Source organism: Convolutriloba macropyga, chromosome 10, assembly GCF_964194025.1.
Source record: "Convolutriloba macropyga chromosome 10, txConMacr16.3, whole genome shotgun sequence".
Lineage (NCBI taxonomy): Eukaryota > Metazoa > Xenacoelomorpha > Acoela > Convolutidae > Convolutriloba > Convolutriloba macropyga.
Window position 1 is genome coordinate 18,380,151 of NC_134477.1, and position 27,225 is coordinate 18,407,375.

Sequence of the window (27,225 nt, forward strand, 5' to 3'; positions counted from 1 at the left end):
TGGCGTCATGCAAAATGAAAAACTCCCTCAGTCAGATTTTACGCTGAACTCTGATATTACACTGGCTGAGATACTAAACTGTCCTGATGATAACCCTGTCGGTTACTTCGTGGAAGTCGACTTGCATTATCCATCAAGTCTACACGATTATCATCAGGACTTCCCCCTCGCACCATCGAAAAATATTGTTGAGGATGACTGGCTCAGTGGCTACCAAGTGAATTTGCGAGAGAGTCATAACTTAGCCCCCTCAAAAGTTCCAAAACTGTTGCAGACTTTCTTCGACAAAGAACATTGTGCTGCATTACAAGCTGTTGAAATTGTATGTTAACTTGGGATTAGTCGTGAGGAAAATGCATCGTGTGCTACAGTTTACTCAAAACAATTGGTTAACACCCTATATAACCCTGAACAGTGAGAAGAGACAAGCGGCTTCGAATAAATTTGAGGAGAGTTTCTATAAACTAATGAACAACGCCGTTTATGGGAAAAACTGCGCATCGAAACGTCGACGGATGAAAATCGAGCTTACGAGAGACGCAAGACGAACCCTAACCATAGTAAGCAAGTTTGAGTTTGAAAAATTCAAAGTGTTTGGCGAGAACATGGCAGCTCTCTCCTACCGCCCAAGAAAGATCTATTGGGATACACCAACTATAGTAGGGGCCACAATACTTGATCTAGCGAAATACTACATGTATCAGTTTCACTATGGAACAATGCGATCTTCATTTGACTGTCGATTACTTTATAGTGATACTGATAGCTTGCTATACCGGATCAATTGTGAAGATCTCTACCGTGAACTGAAGGAGAGCAATGTTCTTGATCAATTCGACTTCTCAAATTACCCAGAAGATCACGAACTGTACAGCGAAGAAAATAAGCGCGTCGTCTTAAAATTCAAAGACGAATTTGCTGGGGATTATATAAAAGAGTTTATATGCCTGAAGCCAAAGCTGTACAGCATTACTTCCACTAGTGAGCATTTTACGTTTAATGATTCAAGAAAAAACTAACAAAGTACCAACTAACCTTGTATGATTGTCATAATTTGACTGCTTTTTTCTGTTCATAGGTAACCGAAAAATGTCCGCCAAAGGAATAACAAGAGCAGCCCAAAATTTGCTTCGACATGCAGACTACAATAATACACTTGTGACTGGTAGTATACTGCGCGCTGAAAACACAAGGATTGTTTCGAAAAAGCATGTTCTACAAACGGTTTCAACGAATAAAATATGTCTCTCTGCTTTTGATAATAAACGCCACATTTTGAACGAAGGAATTAAAACACTACCATTCGGCCACTATAAAATTGATCATTGCCGAGTCGAAGATTTTTCTTGGGATAGCGATGAAGTAGAGTGGGACTACGAAAATGTAGAAATTTATGCTCACCTTCTCCTAGATTCGAGTCCAAACTGGGACCATAATAATAGTTTTGTTGTACCGGATACAACAATAAGTGAAAGCCCGGAAGAATGGGAAACACCTGACCCGGGATTTGCAATGACAAGTATTATTAACGAGGACGATATTGATAGCGATGATATCGTAGATTTCGATGCTACCACCAGCTCCAGCTCTTCCTCCCCTAACCCATTCATTAATTATGAAGCTAATGAGTGCAGTGAAAGTAGTAGTAGTAGCGATTATGACGAAGAACCAGCATTTAAAGTTGCACGCAGACAATAAACTTATTGTACTTAACTACGTAAATTGCGCCTTTTGAATTCCTAACCGTGTAAATTTTGTGTTTATGAGTGCTAAAATACGTTTCAATAAATTGTTCACTTGCAGCTCTTATCGGAACGAAATTTAGAACAAAGTTGGCTGTTTGACCGAAAACAAGTTTGCCGCCTTGGAAATAGTCACATCTGGTAAAGAATGAAAGTTAATCCCTTTCCGTCTAGGATAACCCCCTATTATCCCATGTTTAAGTATCGTAGGATAACCCCCCCCCCCTCTCTTGAGACAGTATTTACTTACTACTTATGTGCGTTCGCACATTACCGAGCCTCCTTGTATTTTTCTAGTTACGTTTTTGGCCTTGTCTGCTGGTTGCCCTAAAACAATTTATGCATAAAATTGTTGATATAAGTTTCTTTTTGGACCCCACAACAAACATGAGTTAAGATTAAAATAAAACTGATAGGGCAATTCGCGCTTGATTCTCGCTTCTTACACCTCACATATGAGTGAGCTAATAATTAAAATTAGTGAAACAATTGGAGTTGCAGTTCTGTTTCAGAAAACCGCATATTCTTGTTCAACTGTCGCACCTTCACAAAGAAGAGCAAATTGAAGATCAAATTTGGTGCGAAAAACGACTCAGAAGAGCAGAAAGAGAAAGACGACGAGCAGAATGATTCCAGCTCATCGTCTAGTGAAGATGAAAACAGCGATCACGGTTCGGAAAACGAAACAAATAAAAGTGGATTTGCAATGTTTTTCTTGAATAAATTAAGCCAAAAATATGGGCACCGTTTATCCTGTAATGACTTCCAATTGGTCAAATGAATTCTTTTGGCGTAAACTTTTTCATACTGTGCTAAATAGCTTTTTTGTACTGTTTTTTTTTTGGCAACAAAACACGTAGAACAATTGTGAGATGAACCCAAACAATCGAGATAACCCCTTAAATTGTGGTGAAATTAATCGTGGAATACATATAGGAATCTAGTTTTTCATCAAGTTTTCAATAACCGCCGTCAGCCACTTAAACGGCCATTTTTAGTCGCTCGAGTTTTGTACTGCTCGAAGATGTGTTATGGTGATCATGGTTTTTACTCGGGCAAATTTCAGTTAAACAAAATGTAAATGTCAGTGCCGCATGTGAAAGCAAATGTTTCGATCAATCTGCTGAACTGAAGTCAAAAGTGAGAGGAAAATATTGGTTTTTGTGTATGCATTTTTCGTAGTGAAAAAACTTATTTCAAGCCATCAAAGGTTTTTATTCACTTGCAGCGTATTATCAGCTCTAACTTGAATTTTTTCATTTTTTTCTTGTAATGTTTTTAATAGCCGCGAAGCGATAGCGGCTATTATTGGGAACATCGTGGTTTTTTTGCAATTCAAAGAATTTGAATTTTATTGGGGCGCTGTGTTTTAAGATGTTTTCACACATTTTTCGATCACTTTGATCTTTCAAAACGGGATAAACAGGTAAAGCCCAGCGGGCATTAAGTTTCATTAGAGGCCCCAAAGTGGGCTTAGTTAGTCCTTTAATTGCGTAGAGTGGTGCAGCTGCTGGGATGGCCCTTATTTAAGGTTAAAAGGTCATTTTTAGGAGTTTTTGGGCTCAAAATGGTGCAATTTTTGTGATTTCTGAGTTTTTTGTTTGATTAGTTTTAGGTTGAATTTTTTAAAAGTTGATGAAGGTCTTTTGCGAGACAAAATTATTGGTAATGACCATTTTATGAGCTATATGTTTTGGTACTAAAGACACAAACACGCAAAATGATACTAATTTTTGCAATTTAATTCAATTTGTTTGAGCATTTTTGTCATTTTTGTCGTTTTTTCTAGCTCCGGGGCGAGGCAACTTCCTTTGGGTTTTGATAATAGGGCACTGCATAGTTTCTAGTAGCAATGCAATGGTTTTTAACATTTTAATGTCTCAAGTTTTTTCTGATGGAATCTGCATTTTTTTAAAGTTTTCCTAAAATGTTTGTCAGTTTATGATAATTGTCCATTCTCAAGTGCCGATAAACCTATTCCACGGTCCGATAAAACGTTACTGTATGGTTGTTACTGTCCTTGGAATTATTTTCAACAATATAACGTTTCGAATTATAAAATTTCTTTGCAATTTTTTTTCGAGTTTTTTTTTCAGTTTTACTGGCGCCACTAGCCAGTTAACCTCCTCCAGGGTTTGATAATATGTTTTTAGTTAGATGTTAGGGGGCAACGGAATGGTTTTCAACATTTTAATAGAACAATTTTTTTATGAAAGTTGAAATGTTTAAAAATTTTTGCCTATCGATGTTTATGAGCCATTGATTTTTTTAAGGCTTGGCATGGGTTACTGGATAGCTTCTGGAGACACAAAAATGATTCTGAAGAGATTAATATCACGATTTTCGGCCACATTTCAATAAAATTTGCAATTGATTGCATTTTTTAAAAAATTTTCTCTGTCATTTTCTGTGTTAATTGATCTTCGAGAGCCAATGAATTTTTTTCAGGTCTTGCAGATTTCACAGACATAAGTTAGTTTTGAACAGATTTCTGAAATAGTAATATTTGAAGGGATCAAATTTTTCCTTCGGGGTAAAAGCTTCAAGAGTTTTGGCAATGAGTATATTTTTGTTTAGTTTGTTTGATTGTTTTAGTTTCTCAACCTTTTGAGATTTATTTTGTTTGTGTTTTGGGTGGTATTGTTCAATTGATCTGCTGGTCATGTAGAGTACTTCTTACAACCTGACTTCTTGGAATTGACTATTGGTGACTTCTACTGCTTTGCAGCTAAAATTTGTCTACGTGACGTCATTTTTCTGCTTGTATTAGTGGAGAAAAAGCGAGTGTTTTTGCGGTTTGAATTATTTTTTCGCTCTAATTTTGAATTTGGGTGATAAAATCTTGTCTGAACAAAATTTCGTTTTCTCGCTGGTGGTTTTTTGTTCACATGCTTCAATTTCGCTTTGATTTTTACTGTTTTGATTTTTTGGATCGGATTTTTTCAAGTGGTTTTCCCAATCCATTAATAGTTTATTCTAGACCTAGTTTTTTTTGTTTGAACCAAATTTGAATTTTCTCGCTCGTGGTTTTTGATAACATGCGGCATATTGACTTTAAGTTTCTGTTTTTTTATCCAATTTTTTTTTAGAAATGGTTTTCCCAATTCACTCATAGTCCATTCTAAGTCTAGTTTTTTGTTTAGTCAATGAAAATTCTTTGAATTGTGCGTCAGGACATGTCCTGCTATGTTTTTTACTTCGTCATCCCAATCAATTATTCTTGCGACCTGACTTCTTGAAATTGACTTTTAGTGACCTCTGTTGCTTTGCAGTTAAAATTTATGTACATGACGTCATTTTTTCTGCGTTTAGGTTAATTGCGTGACTTACCTCACTCAAAAAATTGACTTCTGAAATCACTTAGTGAACTTTTAATGTTATGAGCATTTACTAGTGAAAGATCAATAGTTTGCATCGAATTAGTGCCATACGTAAATGCCCTAATTCTTGAGTATAGAGTCTTGAGTTTTGATTTAAAATATTAAATTTTAAAAGGCTCTATTGGGATTTGTTCCTTATAGAGCGTATGTGTCTCATAAAAATGAGAGTCCGAATCTAACCCAAAAAGTCTAGTGGTCTGTTAAAGGACTTTGTGGTCAATCTGTCTATCTTATTTCTTTAGTTATTTCAATTCCATGGAAGGCCACAGGCATCTATCGCGGCTATTTTCCGGCAATCTGCCGGCTATGTTCTATCCTTTGTTAATAAGTAGTTACAGTTTTCGGATTGGATTAGATTTAGCCCTTTATTTAACTTATGGGTGCAATTTTGAATGTTTGTCATCGAATCGATAGTCCCGTTATCAATATTCTCATTGTTGTTGTTTAGATTGTCGTTTTTGTGGCAAAAATTTCATCAGGCGCCACGAAGTCAGTCAGTGAATTTCCTACTGAGAGCTACCGCTCTTTAGCTGAGATCTAGCTCTCTTAGTACGAGTTTTTAGTTCAATCTTTGTGAATTTTTTTCAGCATACATAACTTACTCAAAATAATGACTTCTGTGCTGTCTTATTAAATCTAAATTGAGAATGTAAACTTAGTAGAGGTCAATCTGACTAGATTTTTATAAAGCTCTTTTACTTCGAAGACATTGGTGGGTCCGTTTGTCTGTGGTTTCAATGGTCGTTTTAAAGTAAGAATCAATACTCTATTTCGAGGCTATTATCCAGCAAGCCGGCTGTTGTTTTTGTTGTTTTTTTTAAAGATTATTGATTAACCTGAGTCAATATTTTGCCTGTTTTGTCTTTAATTGCTCTTGAACGAAGTTCATAGCAATTATTGTAAACGTGTGTGTCTTTTTTAGTCAAAATTTTTGCTTGAAAATTTTGATCTTTCGAGTGACTTTTACGCCATTGACTTTTTGCGTTCCGCGTGATCTAAAATTCTTTCTCAATCAAAATTTCAAGCGGCTGAACTCAATTGGCGGCAATTTAATACTAAAAGTCAAATGAAAAGTGCGCCGAAACTGGTGTCATTTTTTACTTTAAATCTTAAAAGTTGTATATGTTAACCTAATATGGTTATCTGAAGCCCACTATAGTCCCATTTAGGGTCCCCCTCCCCCTCCTCCCCCCACCGACTGAAGCAGGCTGCAATTGATTAGAGCTCCCATTAGTCGTTCGAGAGCAATTCTTCCGACGGTTAGTCGGTTATGTTTTAAGTTTTCTGCTTATATTTCGTTTTTTGGTTTTCGTAGAAAATTTTTCTGTTCAAATACTTGTTACAATTTTTTTTCATATATCAATATTAAATTTCTACAACAAAAAGAATTAACTTGGTTACCATGACTAGGTTTATAAAACAGCAGATCACCGGTTTAATAAATCAATTTTCAACAGTTCATTTCCGTTTTCCAGATATGAAATATATGTTTCTATTCTCCCCACTTAGGTCAGGTAAGAATAAAAACTTAAACATCTAATTGATTCATATAAGTCTCTCCGCTCAGATAACCACAAATCGGTTATGGTCACCTGTCATTTAGTGACAAAAGAGAAAGAAGAAACCTTTACTCCCCTCCAGTTGGGTGAGAAGGATGCATTTAATATGAAAGCTCGTCACTAATCAGGTACAAGCATCTGTTGTCATTAGTTAGGCGAAACGGGTAATTATCATATTTGCGTTCCCACAGGTGATGTGATTGAGAGGAGACACTTTGAAGTTTGATAGATCTGTCTCTGTTAAAGTAAATGATACAATTTTGATACACATCTAGAGATACGGAATCACTAGATCTCCGATGAACTTTTGCCCTTCCTTGTCTTCTTTGTGTGCAGTTTATAATCTAGATCGGATCTCTTTTACTTGTCGATTTTTTGCAGTAGTAGAGAACCTCTTGATACTATTTTTTTGGAGTCGCAACTTAAAAATTTTCAAGAAAATGTTATCAGGTTCTGTTTTGATCATTTTTTGTTAATTTTCGTTTTTGTTTCACTTTGGTGTTAGTAAAATGAAATAAATATTTTTGTTAGGTTGTTGAGATCATTAAGTTGGCAGGGGCCCAATTCATATTTTCTTCCGAGCCGTTTCTGGACTCTTCCATAGTTTTTATCCGCTTTACCTTTTTTCGTTTTAACGATTCACGATCTTGACTATTGACCTCTGAATTAATACTACACTCAATTTCTTTTGAATGGAATTTAGAATCCATTTAACAAATGTACGCAATATTGTGAATATACGGTCGATTTCAAAAGAGCATGTGAAATGGAATAAAGCACATTTAAGGCAAAGTGCGTTAGGACCTCAAATCTCTTTAGAGTGAATTCCAGTTGGTGTTTTTATTGATCTGTAATAGCTTTTTAATAGCCGCACAGCGATAGCTGGGGCTATTATTGATTGGCCTTCTCTTGGTTTTTTATTTCGTCTTTTATTTACTTTAATTCAAAGAGATAAGGTCAAATGGGTGTGTGTCACTCTAAATGAAGGTTATTTGAGAGCAGCTCATAGAGGCAGCAAAAATTTATACTGATTTTTAATCAAAATATAACATATCAGCCTTCTATGAAAAGACGAATTTTTTTGGTCTGTCTTTTTTACTGTTTTTTTGGGACTGCAGATCTACGAAGCCATTGCGGCTATTTTCTGGCAATCTGCCAGCTTTGTTAGTTTAGAAGCTGAATTCGGAAGAATCAACTAATCTAAATCAGACTGTACGTCATATTGGTATTTTTCTGACATTTGACAAGTTTTAGAATGTCAATTTGCATTTTATATTCTTTTCTCTTTCAATCCGATCGGGTATATTGTGGCAACCAGTCGGCTATCTTCAAAGGTTATGTTGAGAAAAGGAGTGACATTTTTACATTCCCACAATCTGGCTTTATATTTCCCTGACGAAAATGAACAGAACTAGAATTCAATCTGTAGCAATTATGTGCGGTCTTTTTGATGCAATTTTTGACTTGACCAAATTTATATGCGATTTTTTGCTCTCAAACGAAATTGGTGCAATTATATTAGGGCTGCCCTCTTTCTTATGCAATTTTTCGCTCAGCCTATTTTTCGCCTGACCCTTGTGACCTTTCGTCCTGAAAAACGGGATAAACAAGTAACGCCTGGAAGTAATTAAGGGCTCTTAGAGTCTTTCGGCTTACTGGACTCTAAGTATGCGATTCATCGAAACTGTTTTGGAGACAAATTCATGATGTGAATGGTTTTCCTTAAGAGTTTAACCCCTCACCCACTTCATGCCCCCGCTCGCTCTTCAGTTGTTTAAGAGCAATTCGCCTGTCGGTTATGATCCTTTTTTTAATTCCTGATTTATAAGTAACATTAACAAGTACACCCCTGGGAAAATACTCTTTAGAAAATGGGGACGACGAAGACGCTGTTCCAAAGAAGAAACAGAAGAGTGACGAAAATAACGTCAAAGATAGTGGCAGTACACTTGATCTAACTGATCGAGAGAAGAAGAAACAGGCTAAGCAGAGTGGAAGTGCAGCCAGGAGAAACACTCTACATTGTTTGGGTTTGTGGGTTTTAATTTGCCATAGCAAACATTTTTGATTTGTCATGTCTTGAGAAAATTGTTGGATTCTTTTTCGATGTGTGTAGCTATGAACCTGGATAGTAATTTGGTCCCACTTCAAAAGTTCTTATGATACCCGTGGTAAGGCTAAATAAAAGCATTTCAAAAGTCTTGCAGGCAAGCTTGAATTATAGAGCTACTGGTAGTAGTGGATAAAACAAGGAAATCAACCACCAGCAAAATTTGTCCCGTTCTCCAAACGCTAATCGCGCATGTCGAATAGGGCCAAATTTTACTACTTGTTGATTTCCTTGTTTTATCCACTACTATATATTACCTTTATATTCACTCAAAATCTATCATTTCTTGTCTCACTTGGTGCAAACCACTAGTGTCGAGTTAAGCTGGTAATTAATCGTTATCAGACGGATAGTTTTGGGTTCTATCCCCACTGACTCCAGTGGACGTCCCCAGATACTAGTATAAAACTAGTGAGACCGTGTAACAAGCACGTAAACAAACTTGCGAAAAAACTTGAACAAAAAAGAAAACTTGAACAAAAATTGAAAGAAATATTAAATTAATAAAAATTTTCATTTATCCCCTAATCAATATTTATTCAATCTAAAACTAAAACTTTCTGTCTCACTTGGTGTAGTGGTTAAATCATCGAGTCTAGTTATGTTGCTTTAGCAAACGGAAGGTTTGGGGTTCCTTCCTCACTGACTCCAGTGAACGTCCCCCGACTTTGATGTGAATTACTATGAAACTAAGTGAGATAAAAAAAAACAAAATTCACAGTTCTTAAAAAGGATGATCCCTGCTGTGAGACTGTACATGGGACACACTGTGATGGGTATACAGTCAAAAAACACTGAGATCGGTGGATACACAGTGATTAAATTTTTTCAGTATAACTTGAATAAAAAACCAACTTATTATTTATTCTAAATCTGGTATTAATTAAGAAAAAAGGTCTAAATCTAAAATATCAGGGAACGTTCGCAGAGCTCGTTCGCAGATATATCAATAAAACCCAAAAACTACATGACAGATAAATTAAAAGAAGAAGAATTAGCTTCTTGAATATTATACTTATAAACATGCTCTCTGAATTGATTTCTAGTATGACCATATCTATATCCATGAAGATAAATACATAGTCTACATTTCCTATTTCTAAATCTATATAAAGATATATGTTTATAAACGTTACACATACTACATGTTAGATATTGATCAGGGTCAGAATAATGATATCCCAAATGTTCTATATAATCTTTCACTTACATACATAACAAGAATATTCTATTTCTTTACAATTATCACAACATTCTTTCCAAGGTTTATTCATACACTTATTGCATTTCATTTTCATTTTTTGAAAAATTATTTTTTGATTATTTCCCTAAATAAATACATCATGTCTCAATCAACTAATACTAGTGTCATAAACTTCTGCGATGTCTGTAATTTATCCTTTGAAACAAAGAAGGGTTTATACAGACATCAATCATACGATCTCAAACATAAGGAACTATTGGAGAAAATGTTTGAGTCTGAAGAAGAAGAAATCTCGGAGAGGGTGTATAATTCGGGTGAAGATGATTATATTATTAAAACTAAAGCCATAACCGAAAACAACATCTCCTCTAAAATTAGATCGGCGAAGCCGTTTCATGGATATGAATGTAAAGAATGTCATGAAGAATTTAGGAATAAAATAGCTCTAACTACTTACTCATATTGTCATAATCGTAAGTATCTGGAAAACACAGAAGACTTCGATATAAACTCCAGTCAGAACATGAGAGAGTTTTATATTACAGATAAAAGTGGGAATTACATTGAAGACATAGACGAAGCAACTAATTATTCTTTAGAAGAAATTAAAAAATGTTACCAAGTCAGAAAAGTTAAGAGTTTTAAATATAAGATCACAGCCGAGTGTGAGTATAAAAGGAGAACCAAAGAATTAATATATTAATATTAATTCTCTGGTTAATATATTAATATATTATATATATATATATATATATATATATATAGAACCAAAGAATTATTATATTAATAATATAGTCAGTATTTTTCAATACTGACTATATTATTAATAAGGCTATATATGATTACGGTGACTTCAAACAATGGCTAGATTTCGAAAAGGAAATATATGAAGGTTATGGTTATGATTTCGAGTTTCTTGGAATAAGAAGTATTCAGTTAAACATTGAACCAACTAAAGCATCTATTGGTACCCATATAGATTTACCGGCTGATCTCAAAAACTCTAAATCGATTTTAAATATACGAAGTTATAAATACAACTGCTTGCAACTAACTATCACCGCATGGTTACATCCGGTCATAGGTAATGCAACTCGAGAAAGTAAATATGTAGGTAAACTAATTGAACCAAGACAACAACATGAAGATGACTTCGGCTATATATTAAGAATACAGAAATTATACAATATTAATATTTGGTTATACACCCCCTGTGGTGGAGGTAAAGTAGAATTCTTTAGACAAGTGGATGATTTTAATAAAGATAGAAAAGATGTAAGAATACTAGTTTGGAGTAATGGTCAAATAGAACACTGCGCCCTAATAAAAAATATAGAAACCCTGTTAGTTTGCCCATATAAAAATAACATTAAATATTATTATTGCGATAGGTGTACCTATTGGTTTAACTCACAAATTAAATATGATAAACACGAATGCAACAACTCATTCAAACCAGAGATTGTTTGTCCTAAGAAAAAACATATTACTTTTATAAATAAACACAAACGTCAGAATATAAAAAATATAACTGCCGATATAGAATGTTGCATTGTTAAAGTCTCAACTTATGGTTATAGCGAAGCATGGTCGGAGACCCATAAATATGTAATAGCTGAACATATTCCAATAGCTGTGGGTTACACCTGCCAAGGTAACTTCAAGCACTACTTCGGTCTAGGCTGCATCAAAAGATTTGCTAGAGATGAGATCTATTAGAAATAGAAACAAAGAATAATTTCAAACATAATGAAAAGATGATATTCACAGAAGATAAATTATATCATGAAACTAATAACACTTGTCATATCTGCAGTAAAACATGTATTAATAAAGTAAGAGATCATTGTCATGAAACTGGTAAATATAGAGGACCAGCATGTAAAATATGTAATCTAAGATATAAACAACAAAACTTCATTCCAGTAATATTCCATAATGGCTCTGGCTATGACTTCAACCTACTATACAGTGAACTCTTCAAACAGAATAATGATAAAAGAAAAGAAGATAACATACCACTAGCTGCTGGTAAGTCTAGGATGTTTAGCATTGGTTGTCTCAAATTCTTAGATAGTTATAACTTCATAGCTATTCCTCTAGATCAAATGGCAAAGATATACGGATGTAAAACTAAAACATTATATCCATATGAATACTTTGGTTTGTATAAGTATGACAGCGAAGCTGCCAATGGTAGCAAAGCTACCTATGATGAAGCTATAGATAATCTAAAAATAGAAGACTTCAAATCCTCACTACATAATAAATTACCAACACAAGAAGAAGTAGATAACTTTAATAATCAAAACAGTCATAAAACTGGTAAAGATCTAACTATATAGTATTTACAGAATGATGTCGAAATATTGGAATATTGCATGAATGAATATGTCAAATTAAGTATGAAAGAATTCAAGCTCAGCCCACTACATTTGGTTAGTCTACCGGGTTATAGTTTTGATTGTTGGTTAATGTCAAGTGGTGTTACATTAGATACATTACAAGATAAACAAATGTTAGATGATTTTGTTGGAGCAAAGAGAGGTGGTATATGTGGAAAAATGGGTGATAGATATATAAATCGGCAAAGCCGCTTCGCGGATAACAGTGATGGTAAGTCCATATGGTACATAGACGCAAACAACCTATATGGTTATGCAATGATGCAAAAATTACCTTATAAGGACTTCCAATTTACTACTACTACTACTCTAGATGCAATATTGAATACTCCAGATGATAGTGATCATGGTTATTATATAGTTTGGGATATTGATTATACTAATGAATGTAAAGAGAGAACAGAACAGTTAGCACTAATGCGTAATAAGAGAAAGATAAATGATAATGAATTTGGTTACAGAGAAAGAGATGGAGGCAAAGCAAGATCAGAGAAATTAATCTTAGACCAAAACAACAAAACAGAATATATGGTTCATTATAGGATGTTAAAGTTCAATGTTAAGATCGGAGTAAAAGTAACTAAAATACATAATGTAATTAAATTTAAACAAGATTATATATGTAGAGATTATATACAAGACAATACAAATAAAAGAGCAACAGCTAAAACTGAAGCAGAGAAGGATGTAAGGAAATTAATGAATAACTCCCTATATGGAAGAATGTGCGTGAATCCTCTACACTTCTTTCAAAGCAGGTTCTTGCATGAAGAAGAAAAGATATTGAAAAGTGTAAGTAAACCAACATTTAAGAATATAATTAGATAGAGATTATAGCCAAGTAGAATATATAAAGAAAAAAATAGAATATAGCTCACCTGTATATGTAGGAGTAACAATACTCGAACTTAGCAAATTACATATGTTTGATTATTCTATGATATTCTACAACCGTCCCTCAAAGATCTAACACTTCACTATATGGATACGGACAGTTTCGTTTTAAGTTATAGTGAAGGTAAAGTTAGTGATGAGCATATGGACTTAAGTAATCTAGACATACCTATAAAAACTGATAATAAAGTCCCTGGCAAGTTTAAGCACGAGCTGGGGAGTAGGATTATTGAGGAATTTATAGCATTGTCCCCCAAAACATATAGCTTCAAAAATTATCCTAAAAACACTAAAGAAAAAGGAATAAAGAAGCATAAGAATGCTAGGCACATAGATTATTATGATGCATTATTGAATAATACACAGAGAACAGTAGATGAAAGCAGAATACAAAAAGTTGGGGATAGCATGACAACAACAAAAACAAGTAAGATTAGTTTAAATATATTTGATGATAAAAGGTTTTATGTAAACAATATAAAAAGTTATCCACATGATAAGGAACTATATTTATTTAAAAGGGATTTGTTAAATAGGATTAAGAAACTATATAAGGATAAGGATTAGGATGTAGATAAACTGATCTGCGAACAGACTTCGTCTGTGGCAAGCCAAGCAGGTTGGGGTACCAAGGACTTAACAAGGTACAAAGAATTAACTATAGATAGCAATAGAAAATTAATAGAAGCAGCTATTATATTATATAATGAGTTATTGTAATTAGTTATTTTAATTATAATTATAGATCTAATTCATACTTAGTATAATATTTTTATATTAAAAAATGACTAAGCTAGATGAACTTATAGAATTAAACTATCTAGAAAAACAAAACAGAAAGAATAGATTAGAAGATAAATTAAAACAGCAAGATTATTATGGTGAAATAGAAGAGTTATTTGATCCTCTAACTAAAACTTTATATACGAACAGTGAACACAATCTAGCATTAAGTGAACAAACATTAAGGGCAATAGATGGTCAAAATCAAGAGTTAGATAAACAAACTAAGATGATCCAGCAAGCTGGCCTCCAGTTTAATGAAGCTTTAATGAAGTCCAATGGCAAAGCTGTAGAGGAAGCTCGAGATAAACCAGGACTTTTAGTAGATAAAGACAGCTCAAATTATTAATTTAATGTCAGTTCAATCTAACCCTCAATTAAAGTTAAAGTTCGGAAATTTAGATATTGCTGAATTTGAATTGAATGGTGTTAAACTAATTTATCAAGAAAATGCATTTATAGTTAAGGATAATTTATATGAATTTTCAGATGTGTTTATAAACTTTCTTACTAACCCAAATATAAAAGATGGTGAACTCGAGGAAGATGAAAACAAAATTAAAAGGTTTTTATTTGATATTGGATATGATTTAGGAAAAAGGGATAAGAAACGTGCTAGATATAGAGCAATAAAACGTGTAATAGGGGTAAAAGATGATGTATATGGTAGGGGATTAAATATCACTCCCGATCAGGGAAACTGCTCGGCTTGCCACGAACAAAGTTCGTTGGATAACCACAGACAGAGTTTGTTCGCAGATCCAAATAGTTTAATAGAAAGATTAGAATTATTAATGCTGGAAACAAAAGCTGGTCATGATGGCTTATGTGATGAAATGCTAGATATATCTAAGCAACTAATATCTATGAATATTATTAATCAAGAACAATTAGATAATTTTGTTTTTAACTATGGTAAATGAATAATGATGGAAAAACAACAACATTTATTAGCTAAAGAAGTATTCAGTCCTCAAATGACAAAGTTTAGAAGAGAAAGAATAATACCATTATATAAAGATGAAACATGGTCAGCTGATTTGATAGACAAATCATCTCTAAGTAAATACAATAATAATTATAAGATTATATTAATTGTTATAGATATATTCACAAAATATGCATGGGCTATTCCTTTAAAGAATAAATCTGGTTTATCTATAACTAATCGTTTTAAAATAGTATTAGGTGAAAGTCGAAAGCCAGAAAAGTTATGGGTAGATAGATAGAGCTGGTGAGTTTTACAATAAAACATTTAAATCTTTACTTAAAGAATATGTAACAAAACTATATTCTACTTATAGCGATTTAAAGGCTGTATTCTTAGAGAGATTTAATAGAACATTATTACACATAATTAATAAACCAATGTTCATCAATGGTGATGGTAATTGGGTAAATATACTAAATGATGCAGTCATAACATATAACAATAACATTCATTCAACAATTAATATGACACCTGTTGATGCTTCTAATAATCCCGATAAGGTTAAATACTATGTTAATTCTACCAAAGCAACACCAAAATTTAAATTAGGTGATTATGTTAGAAATGTAGATAAACGCAATATCTTTTAAAGGTTACACTTCTAGTTGGAATTGAGAATTATTTAAAGTTAATAAAGTTCTAAAAACACAACCACCAACATAAAATAGAAGACATGAATGGAGAGATAATAGAAGGTAAAAACTATGAACAGGAACTGTTAAAATCCGAGTTTGTCTTTGAATCTTACTTCTTACTGTAAACAGTTTGTCTTTGTTATTTCTTACTGTAAACAAATTTCTTACTGAGTTTGTCTTTGTTATTTCTTACTGTAAACAAATACAAAGATGACAAGAAATAGATTCAATCAAGCTAAACATCAATCAACATCAACATCAATGAACAACTTAACACTAAGTAAGGCTCGTGGGTTAATCCTAGAAGATAATGATAATATTGATATGAAGGATACCTATAAAATTACGAATGTACATCCTCCTACAGATGAAAAAGATGTTGTTAATAAAGAGTATTCTGACAATAACTTATTATCCTGTTCTAAAAAAATAGACATTTTAAGTAGAAACATAGCTGAAATAAGAAAGGGTGACTTTGATAAAGTTACAACTAAAACATTACACTAAATGAAACACAAGTTAATGATGAACTAATTAATGAGTTTATTGAATCAGCAAATGAAGTCACAAATACTGTTAAGTTTTGTAATAAAGTTGCTGCTGATACTATCTCTAAATATAATCAATTAAAACAAGAATTTGATAATAATAAGTGTAATCCGAATATCAGATGAAATGTTTACTACTGGGCTAAAGAATTTAAAGAAGTTAATAAAAAGACTAATTCTTTTATAGATGAAGCCCTTTTAAAGAATAAAAGGACAATAGTACAATATATAATTGCTATACTTTTACGAAGTACGTACGATAATAAAGAACAAGAAAGACTTGAGAAGCATTATGGTTTTAAACAAGAAGATATAACGAAAGAAATAGAAAGTTTTTTTACTAATGAAAATAAGCAAAGCTATGACGGAGTCTATGACCAATCCAACAGCACCGAGTGAGAGATTACTATATCCCAACTTGTCAACCGTTAATGAACAATACATAAATGAAAAGATTCAAGCCAATAATAAATTTCACAACAATATTAGCATTATAAAAGATATTAGAAATTATTATGAAACTGAAACTAATAACTATAATAAGAATTTAAGTAGATATAAAAATTGTATTAACATAGCTGAGATAACAGAAATAGTATTATCATCTATAGCAACAACTGCAACAACAACATCAGTTGCATTAACAGGTAAAGGATTACCTTATTCTATACCAGCAGCTTTTGCTACAGCAACTGTTTGTGGTTCATTATCAAAAACAATTAATACTAAAATAAGAAATAAAATTATAAAGTATTCACAAATGTATATTTTAAGTAAACAGTTTAGCGACAAGTTTAATAAACTATATACTAAATCAATGAATGATAATAAAATAGATAATGATGAATATAATGAATTAGTCATGGTATATGAAGAATATAAGAACAAGAAAAACAAGCTGAGTATTTTTTTAAACTAAAGTTAATAGTTTTTAGTAGTAATAGTATGTTTAGTAATAATAATATTAGTATTAATATTTATCGATAATCATAAACATAATATAAATATAATCATAATCATAAATATAATATAATCATAATCAAACATAAATATAAACATAATCATAAATTTAATCATGACTATAATCAAATAATTATCTCTCGTAGTACCTAAATATAACCCTCTTCCTTTTTGTACTACCTTTATACCTTCACCAGTAGTTGCAAATTTAATTAAATCAGGTGTGGCTGATAAAGCAGCTCTAGGGTTTCTAGATGCAGCTGCACTTCCTATTTTACTTGCTATTTCTAATGCTCTTACTGGATTATTAGCAACTTTCTTTCCGAAGTTAACTGTAGCTCTACCAACACTTTTAAAGAAATCTTTCAATCCCTCTGCCTCTATTGTTGCATCAGATACTGTCATTGATTTATTCCTTCCACATTTAACACAATTACCCTTTAACATTTTAGTACCTTTTGAAGTGATAGCTCCACTTATATTATTAGTACCACTATAATGTCTACCTCCAACACAATAAGAATTAGTTTTGAACTTATTTAAAAAACTTATTTCAATATATAAAAAATAATGGAAGTTAAAAAGTATAATCCCTTTGTTGTTATTAAGCCTAAGCCTAAGCCTAAGGTTAGGCCCAAGGCTAAGATTAAGCTTGAAGCTAGAGGTTTAGCTCTAGAGAATAAATAAAAACTAGGTATTATTTATGCTAAAGGTTTTGTTAAGACAAGTAAGAAATAGTTAGAGCTATGGGGCTTCGCAAATATTTCACCATAACAATGACTATAACTGTAACAATGACTATAATTAAGAGATTATATCAACCATCTTATTTCCATCACTATTAACACTAATAACCTTTCTAGTTATTACTAATGCATGACATATAACATCGGCAACTGCAGCACGAATTTTAAAATTAAGTTGTATTGGTTGTGGACCTATATGATCACTTTGATATCTAGTATCAAATACATATATTCTGTAATTACTTTTGAATGTTCTATGATTTATATATTGTTTTATATTATGTGGTAACCATTATAATCTTTATTAAAGCTAACAATTTCTTTAAAAGCCTCATTATAATTATTAGTACCATAATTAATATTCATTCTATCCTAGGGATAAAAGTCACTACCAATTTTACAATAACATTCAGTAACATTCATTATATCAAATGTACATGCATCATGAGTTTGTTCATTAACATTATTTTTTTCAAAACCAACTGCTATATTTTGTGGTCTTTCCTTATCACTTTCCATACCTAGATCAAACAAGAAGTTAGTAGCATTGGGTACATTCTTATAAATTGTCTTTCTTTCATAATAGCTAAAGTCTACATTATTCTTTTTACTTAAACCCTTTTGCACAATAATTCTATTGTCATTACTAGGATCAATACTGGGCACACACCATGATATATCTCTATTATCTATAATACCATCATTACCAACTGCATCAGCACCAGCATTAACTCTAGATAGAGCTCTATCATTATTATTTCTTTTTAATATTAGCTTAAATCCTAAACCATATATAATCTTTTCTAAATCATTTACGAAACCGAATAGATCACTCATCTTAACAATCATATACATATGACCTCGTTCTGCAGCAATATGGTCTCCTTTGAGTTGATTATCTCTATCACCTTGATTTCTGACAAAACCACTCTCATATTCATCATCAGTACTAGTTAATAACTTATACATCAATAGATTAGGATGACAAGGATCTATATATTCAATAGTCCTACCACCACTAGTTTCAAGCTTAACTGAACTAAACAAGGCCATCATACCATAATTAACTAATCTGATATTAGCATTATTAGCAAATACACCACCAGCATCATCTGATACAACAAACTCTATCTCTAGATATGAATCACGCAAATTTAAATGATTCTCTTCTCTATTGAGCATGATATTAATATTAGTATTGATTGTTTTCATTGTTGCTAGATTATTAGGTTTATATTTTATAATCTTACTTTTGTGTATATCATTATTGTAACCATAAGTTGTGTCCAAATTAAAATCCATTTTTGTAAGTCAAAAAATGTCCGATAACTTAATTCTATATGAACTACAAAAGATAAATGAAACTCTAACTAAAACTAAAGAAGAACATACACTTAACTTTAGAATGATGAAGCCAACAGAAAAGTTTAACTTTAGTGAACCTATACTTAACTCGTCAAAATTAGGTTTAATTAGATTATCTGTTTATAATTCGGTGTTTAATGTGAATAGAAGGATTAATCAATTCTTATATGATACCCGAGGTGAAACATGGACAGATACCCGTATTTTAGCTGTTATACCAGGTGCATATGAATAAATCGAAATAGCAGAATTAATTAAAGAAGAAACTAATGGTAATGTTATAATAGAACCTGATAAGAATACAATGAAAAGTTTAATGGAAATAAAACAAGGTGCAATTTACTTTGACATAGAAAATTCAATAGCCCCATTACTAGGATTTAAAAAATTAGTTTATAAAAAAGGTTAGTATACATCTCAGAAAATTGTTGATATTATGGGTTTTAGTACTACTAACATTCGTTGTAATGTGATATCTGGTGTTAAAGGTAATGGGAATTACACGGACATACTATATACTTTTACTCTAACAGAACCACCAGGTTACTTGATAAATATTATACCAACTAATATCTTGTATCAAAATGTAACTAAAGATAGAATAGAATATTGCACAATAAAAACTTATTTCAATATATAAAAAATAATGGAAGTTAAAAAGTATAATCCCTTTGTTGTTATTAAGCCTAAGCCTAAGGTTAGGCCCAAGGCTAAGATTAAGCTTGAAGCTAGAGGTTTAGCTCTAGAGAATAAATAAAAACTAGATATTATTTATGCTAAAGGTTTTGTTAAGACAAGTAAGAAATAGTTAGAGCTATGGGGCTTCGCACATATTTCACCATAACAATGACTATAACTATAACAATGACTATAATTAAGAGATTATATCAACCATCTTATTTCCATCACTATTAACACTAATAACTTTTCTAGTTAATACTAATGCATGACATATAACATCGGCAACTGCAGCACGAATTTTAAAATTAAGTTGTATTGGTTGTGGACCTATATGATCACTTTGATATCTAGTATCAAATACATATATTCTGTAATTACTTTTGAATGTTCTATGATTTATATATTGTTTTATATTATGTGGTAACCATTATAATCTTTATTAAAGCTAACAATTTCTTTAAAAGCCTCATTATAATTATTAGTACCATAATTAGTATTCATTCTATCCTAGGGATAAAACTCACTGCCAATCTTACAATAACATTCAGTAACGTTCATTATATCAAATGTACTTGCATCATGAGTTTGTTCATTAACATTATTATTTTCAAAACCAACTGTTATATATTGTGGTCTTTCCGTATCACTTTCCATACCTAGATCAAACAAGAAGTTAGTAGCATTGGGTACATTCTTATAAATTGTCTTTCTTTCATAATAGCTAAAGTCTACATTATTCTTTTTACTTAAACCCTTTTGCACAATAATTCTATTGTCATTACTAGGATCAATACTGGGCACACACCATGATATATCTCTATTATCTATAATACCATCATTACCAACTGCATCAGCACCAGCATTAACTCTAGATAGAGCTCTATCATTATTATTTCTTTTTAATATTAGCTTAAATCCTAAACCATATATAATCTTTTCTAAATCATTTACGAAACCGAATAGATCACTCATCTTAACAATCATATACATATGACCTCGTTCTGCAGCAATATGGTCTCCTTTGAGTTGATTATCTCTATTACCTTGATTTCTAACAAAACCACTCTCATATTCATAATCAGTACTAGTTAATAACTTATACATCAATAGATTAGGATGACAATGATCTATATATTCAATAGTCCTACCACCACTAGTTTCAAGCTTAACTGAACTAAACAATGCCATCATACCATAATTAACTAATCTGATATTAGCATTATTAGCAAATACACCACCAGCATCATCTGATACAACAAACTCTATCTCTAAATATGAATCATGCAAATTTAAATGATTCTCTTCTCTATTGAGTATGATATTAATATTAGTATTGATTGTATTCATTGTTGCTAGATTATTAGGTTTATATTTTATAATCTTACTTTTGTGTATATCATTATTGTAACCATAAGTTGTGTCCAAATTAAAATCCATTTTTGTAAGTCAAAAAATGTCCGATAACTTAATTCTATATGAACTACAAAAGATAAATGAAACTCTAACTAAAACTAAAGAAGAACATACACTTAACTTTAGAATGATGAAGCCAACAGAAAAGTTTAACTTTAGTGAACCTATACTTAACTCGTCAAAATTAGGTTTAATTAGATTATCTGTTTATAATTCGGTGTTTAATGTGAATAGAAGGATTAATCAATTCTTATATGATACCCGAGGTGAAACATGGACAGATACCCGTATTTTAGCTGTTATACCAGGTGCATATGAATTAATCGAAATAGCAGAATTAATTAAAGAAGAAACTAATGGTAATGTTATAATAGAACCTGATAAGAATACAATGAAAAGTTTAATGGAAATAAAACAAGGTGCAATTTACTTTGACATAGAAAATTCAATAGCCCCATTACTAGGATTTAAAAAATTAGTTTATAAAAAAGGTTAGTATACATCTCAGAAAATTGTTGATATTATGGGTTTTAGTACTACTAACATTCATTGTAATGTGATATCTGGTGTTAAAGGTAATGGGAATTACACGGACATACTATATACATTTACTCTAACAGAACCACCAGGTTACTTGATAAATATTATACCAACTAATATCTTGTATCAAAATGTAACTAAAGATAGAATAGAATATATAGAGTTTCATATTAAAGATGAGCATGGAAGACCTATAGACTTTAATGGTGATGATTAAGTTTTACTTTACATCTGGTGTAACCAGCAACAACTTCGTTGATCTGACGTAGTCAGCTGGGCGAAGCCCCATCTGGTGTAACCAGCAACTTCGTTTATCTAGTCTAAATTATAGATCTAACTCTAGATATTGATACTAAACTACACTACTAAACTAAACTACAATACTCATCGATCCCAAGTAATTCTTAGTTTACCATTAATGTTTTTATTTTTAGTTATATCAATGACAATATAATTATAAGGCTCTTTCCATACCTTATTACATATATTAGCAAAATCATTATAACTAAGTTCAATATTATTAAAGAAATCTTGATATATCGATGCTAGGACTTTACCTCTCTGTTCAAATAAAATAAATAGATTACAGTTCTCTCTAACACTCTGCCTATCCAGAGAGAACAGGTTTTGATTAAGATATATCATATTACATTTATTACGTCTACCCCTACAAAAGTATTCATTAATAACTGGTTCTTTGGCTCTAACATCATCGAATATCTTTAGTTTCTTTAAGTCTTTGGGTAGTTTATCGGGAGAGGGTAAATCTTTTATATCTTTAACAAACTAGACAACTGCTTTTGGGTTTATTCTCTCTAAACCCTGATATTGATCGCCAGTAGGTCCAAAAATGTATAGCTTATCAAAATATATACTAGCCAGAATTAGTTTTTTAAATGCCGCATTCACTAGGACCAGATATTATACATCTAAAGTTATCTGGGAATGCGGCTTCAGTAATTATATTATCATCATTTAGCCATGATTGTAGATCTTCATTTATATTTACAGAGATATTGTTAGTAGGACTATTGTTGTTAGGTTTACCCCTTTGATGTTTTTCACCAAATAGATCTGCCGAGCAGGTTCCCTGATATATCAAAATATCTTTATCACTATCATTACCTTTATCACTATCATTATCATTAACATCATTAGCAAAGCTACTTGGTAGATCATTATCATTATCATTATCAATAAAATTATCATTAACATTATCATTATTATTATCATTATCATTATCATTATATTTATCATCTGCGAAGCAGGTTGGCATGCCACGGACGGAGTCTGTTCCCTGATTAACATTACAACCTGAACAAAAACACTCATTATATATTCCCGGATATTTACATTGATTAACTAGAATATTCAAAGCACTTTTAATTCTAAATCCTCTATCAATAAGATAGATCATATATAAACAATAAGCCCCACAATAAGATTCATCAGATTGTTGTATTCTTTTATTAGAGCCTAGGTCAACATATTCGTCTAGGAATAATGGAGTGGTCTCAACACCAAAACTATCAAAGTAATACACAGGACCACCTTCGCTTCTTATAACTAAAACCCAATGTGTACCTTAAGTTGGATGCAGATTTACAATAAAATTGGAGTTAGGTTCATTAATATTATCTGGAGTCTCCTCTCTCATTACAGTTTCGATAGTTAGACTTATATCTTTACCTATATCTTCTATTCTGAGATATCGCTCATAGCACTATTATCAATATTAAATTTATTATTGAATTCCTCAAAAGTTAGGATAACCATTTTTATATAATAACTTTAATAAGTCTAAGTCTAAATCAAATCTATATTTTATATATAAAAATGGAGACAGGTAGCGCAGTTATAATTTTTATTTTCTTAATTGGGGATTGAGCTTTGGTGGATTTATGAATAGGAGCCTAGTTAGATTTGAATATGAAAAGTCACCATTACATACTATTGTTTATGGTGGAACTGGTACAGGGAAAACATATTTTATTAGACAATACTTAAAATTATACTCAGTCCAAAACCAAGACCAAAACCAAAACCGGGACCAAAACCAAGACGAAAACCAAGACCCAGCTAAAAATATAGTGATTGTGTGTAAAGATGACAGAGACTGGATAGATCCTGAGTCTAATAAGTTTTATACTGGGTTTAATAAATGTGATATATGATCACAAAAAATAATATGCATAAATTTCAAAATTGATAGGTTGATTCAAAATGATAGGTTAAATAAGGATATAGCTTATTATTTTACTGAAGGTAGACATTATAATATTCAAATGAGTGTAATGTGTCATAAACCAGCTCAAATAATTAATACAGCGAGAATGAGTTCTGATACTATTTATTTAACAACTTATAATGGACCTGATCTATTTAAAGACTTTAGTGAGATACTTAAATGTGAACATGACTCTAGTAAAATAATCAGTGAGTTAAATGGTAACCATTATAATCGTACAGATGGAATATCAGATGAACTTCGTTATGGTATAATTAAATATAATAAGAAGGAAAATACTCTTATTATTATTAATAGTAATAGAACACTGATATTTGATTCAAGAGTTGGTTTCCTTGATTTAAAAGCTCTTAGTTTAAAAGATGAATTAGAAAGAGAAGATATAAATAAACTTATAGCATATATGAAACCACTCATGATAAATGCAACAGATAGAAATACCATTAGTCATGATAATTATCAGTTTTATTTTAGTAAACTTCTTACTTTAAATAATATTAAAATTCAGAATGATGTTTTAACAAAAGAGATGGTTAAAGCAAAAGGTTTAAAACAATTATCAAATATTGTTGGAATTATAGGTTGGGGTTTAGTTATAACTAGTAATATTTATCCTGATTCAATAATAAAAACTGTTGGAGCCGTGGTAATGAGTGCAAGCAATATGTTGAATAGAGCAAACACTTTGGTTAAAGTTGGATATGGAGAAGATCTGCCAAGCAGGTTCCCTAATGGTGAAACAGGGATAAAGTCCTATATGGGAAATGATTATACTGATGGTGAAACATGGACAAAGTCCTATTTGGAAAGTGGTTATACTGATACACAAAGTGATTATACCGATCTAAAAAATAGTTTAGTCAATGGGGCACGTAAACTTGTTACACCCTTAGAAAAAATACAAGAAGAATATATAATTGAAGATATGGGAATTTTGAATAGAAAGGGAGGAAAGTTTTTAACCAGACTATATGGAAATAATGAAGAATTTGGAGAAGAGATTATAAATTTTGTTGGAGATAACTAAAAAAAATTAAACCTTGAATTGATTTTAGATAAGAGATGTAAAACTAATACACTCAATACGTTAGGAAATAAATATTTAGCAGAGTGTATCTCATCTAAAGATAATACTAAAGATTGAATTGAAATCATGGTTAAATATTATCTGTGAAGCGGTTACACCGATGGTGAGACATGGACAAAGTCCTATCTGCGAAATGATTAGGTAAATATTATTATAGTTTACCCTATTATAAATGCTTTTAAAATGTTTAGAGTGTAACTATAAATATGGAAACATTGCTTGTTTAAAATATCATTATGAATCATGTCATAAAGATAAAACTAATAAATGTATGTGTGGTAATATACTACTAAGTGGTATTTGTGCTAATGATTTTTCTCCATGGGGTTGTTCTTTAAAAAATGAATCTAGTTTTAGTTCTAGTTCTAGTTCTGGTTCTAGTTCTATCTATGACTCTAACTCAGACCCTAACCCTAACCTTAACCCTAACCTTAACCTTAGCCCAGAAGTCTTAATTAGAAGTTGTAATAAATGTAACTATATGAAACCACTAACTGATTTTGATGAGAGTAAATATACATGTAGAAGTTGTACTTCAGCTAAAGTTAATTGTCCATATTGTGCTTCTGCTGTTAGATATGATGGGATACGGGCTCATGTAAAGAAACAACATCCAGATGTAGATATACCTAAAGGATTTAGTAGGAATTTGAGTGAGAAAACAATTAATCCTAGATGGCAAAGCAAGACTGTAAGTCCTTTAGTTATTAGCCAAACTGTGGAAAGTTGTTCGTGTAAATATTATAATTTTGTATCATTTCTTATTAATATAGAAAAAGTAGAAGAAAATTTAAATTTATTGAAGAGTATAGATAATTTGAAATAAAAGTATAAAAAAATAAAAAAAAATATCAAAAAAGAGGGAATCACTCTTTAAGAGCGAAAAAGAGCGATCTTTCTACTGGGGGATCACCCCGAATAATAGTGAATCGCTCTTCAAAGAGTGAATTGTAAATTTTGCTTTGATTTTTTTGATTTTTTGTTTTATTTTTGATTTTAATTGATTTCTGATTGTTTTTGATCGAATATAGAGCTAATATATAGTAGTGGATAAAACAAGGAATTCAACAAGTAGTAAAATTTGGCCCTATTCGACATGCGCGATTAGCGTTTGGAGAACGGGACAAATTTTGCTGGTGGTTGATTTCCTTGTTTTATCCACTACTACTGGTGTTGAAGAAACATACTACCAGAAGCTGTCAAAGGATACAAACCAAGAAATCATCTATTTTTGCTTTGGTTTTCTGATGTCTCATATGATCAAAAGTAAACCATGAACGGCTCGTTAAATGCCAATTTAATGTGGGCGACTTCTAAAAAAATCTATGGTTAGCAAACTACATTAACAATAAGTATACTAATTAATTTGTTTGCCCGACCACTTTATTGAGAATATCTACATGCCAGTTGTGTATACATAGTCCTAGTTCTGGGGATTTGAGCGAGGTTTAGGGGTTAAAATTTTTATTCAACCACGATTGCACCAAGTAAGATCTCTGAATTTATACTTTAAAGTTTTGATGGAGTGGTTGTTGATTTTTTCATTTTTGCGTGCTGGTTTTGAGTCGCGGACAAATTTTGGTCAGTTTTGCTCAACATCAAACTATTACTATATTGCTTTAGATGCCCTCATTCCATTTGAATATAATTATGTGCAGTTTTGTCATTTGAGATTTTTGACGGTAGCTCATTTTAATTGTGCTGTTTTCGGCCAACTAGTTTTATACTATTGTCTACAATTTTCCGCTATTTTTCAATTTCATTTTACATTGGCATCATGCTTCTGCCACGTGAGTTTTTCCACGTTTAGTTCTGTGAGAAAAGCTTTATTTTAGGATTTTAATTTATTGCTGAATTATCGCAAAGACTTGCCGTTTTTCTGCTAATTTGGCCGTAAAATGCCATTTGGCCGTAAAATGCCATTTTACTCTGCT

At 31.6% G+C, this 27,225-nt stretch overlaps 1 protein-coding gene across 2 annotated transcripts in view; it reads left to right on the plus strand.

Moving 5' to 3' along the window:
* LOC142348338 (uncharacterized) overlaps positions 1-27,225 on the plus strand; it is a 111,446-nt gene that overhangs the window by 21,177 nt on the left and 63,044 nt on the right. Inside the window, exons 3-4 of one of the 2 annotated variants that reach the window (XM_075399648.1) lie at positions 2,255-2,413; positions 8,550-8,711. In XM_075399648.1, the coding sequence (XP_075255763.1) occupies positions 2,255-2,413; positions 8,550-8,711 (321 nt within the window). The remainder of the gene's footprint in view (positions 1-2,254; positions 2,414-8,549; positions 8,712-27,225) is intronic. The other variant, XM_075399649.1, reaches the window with a different exon arrangement.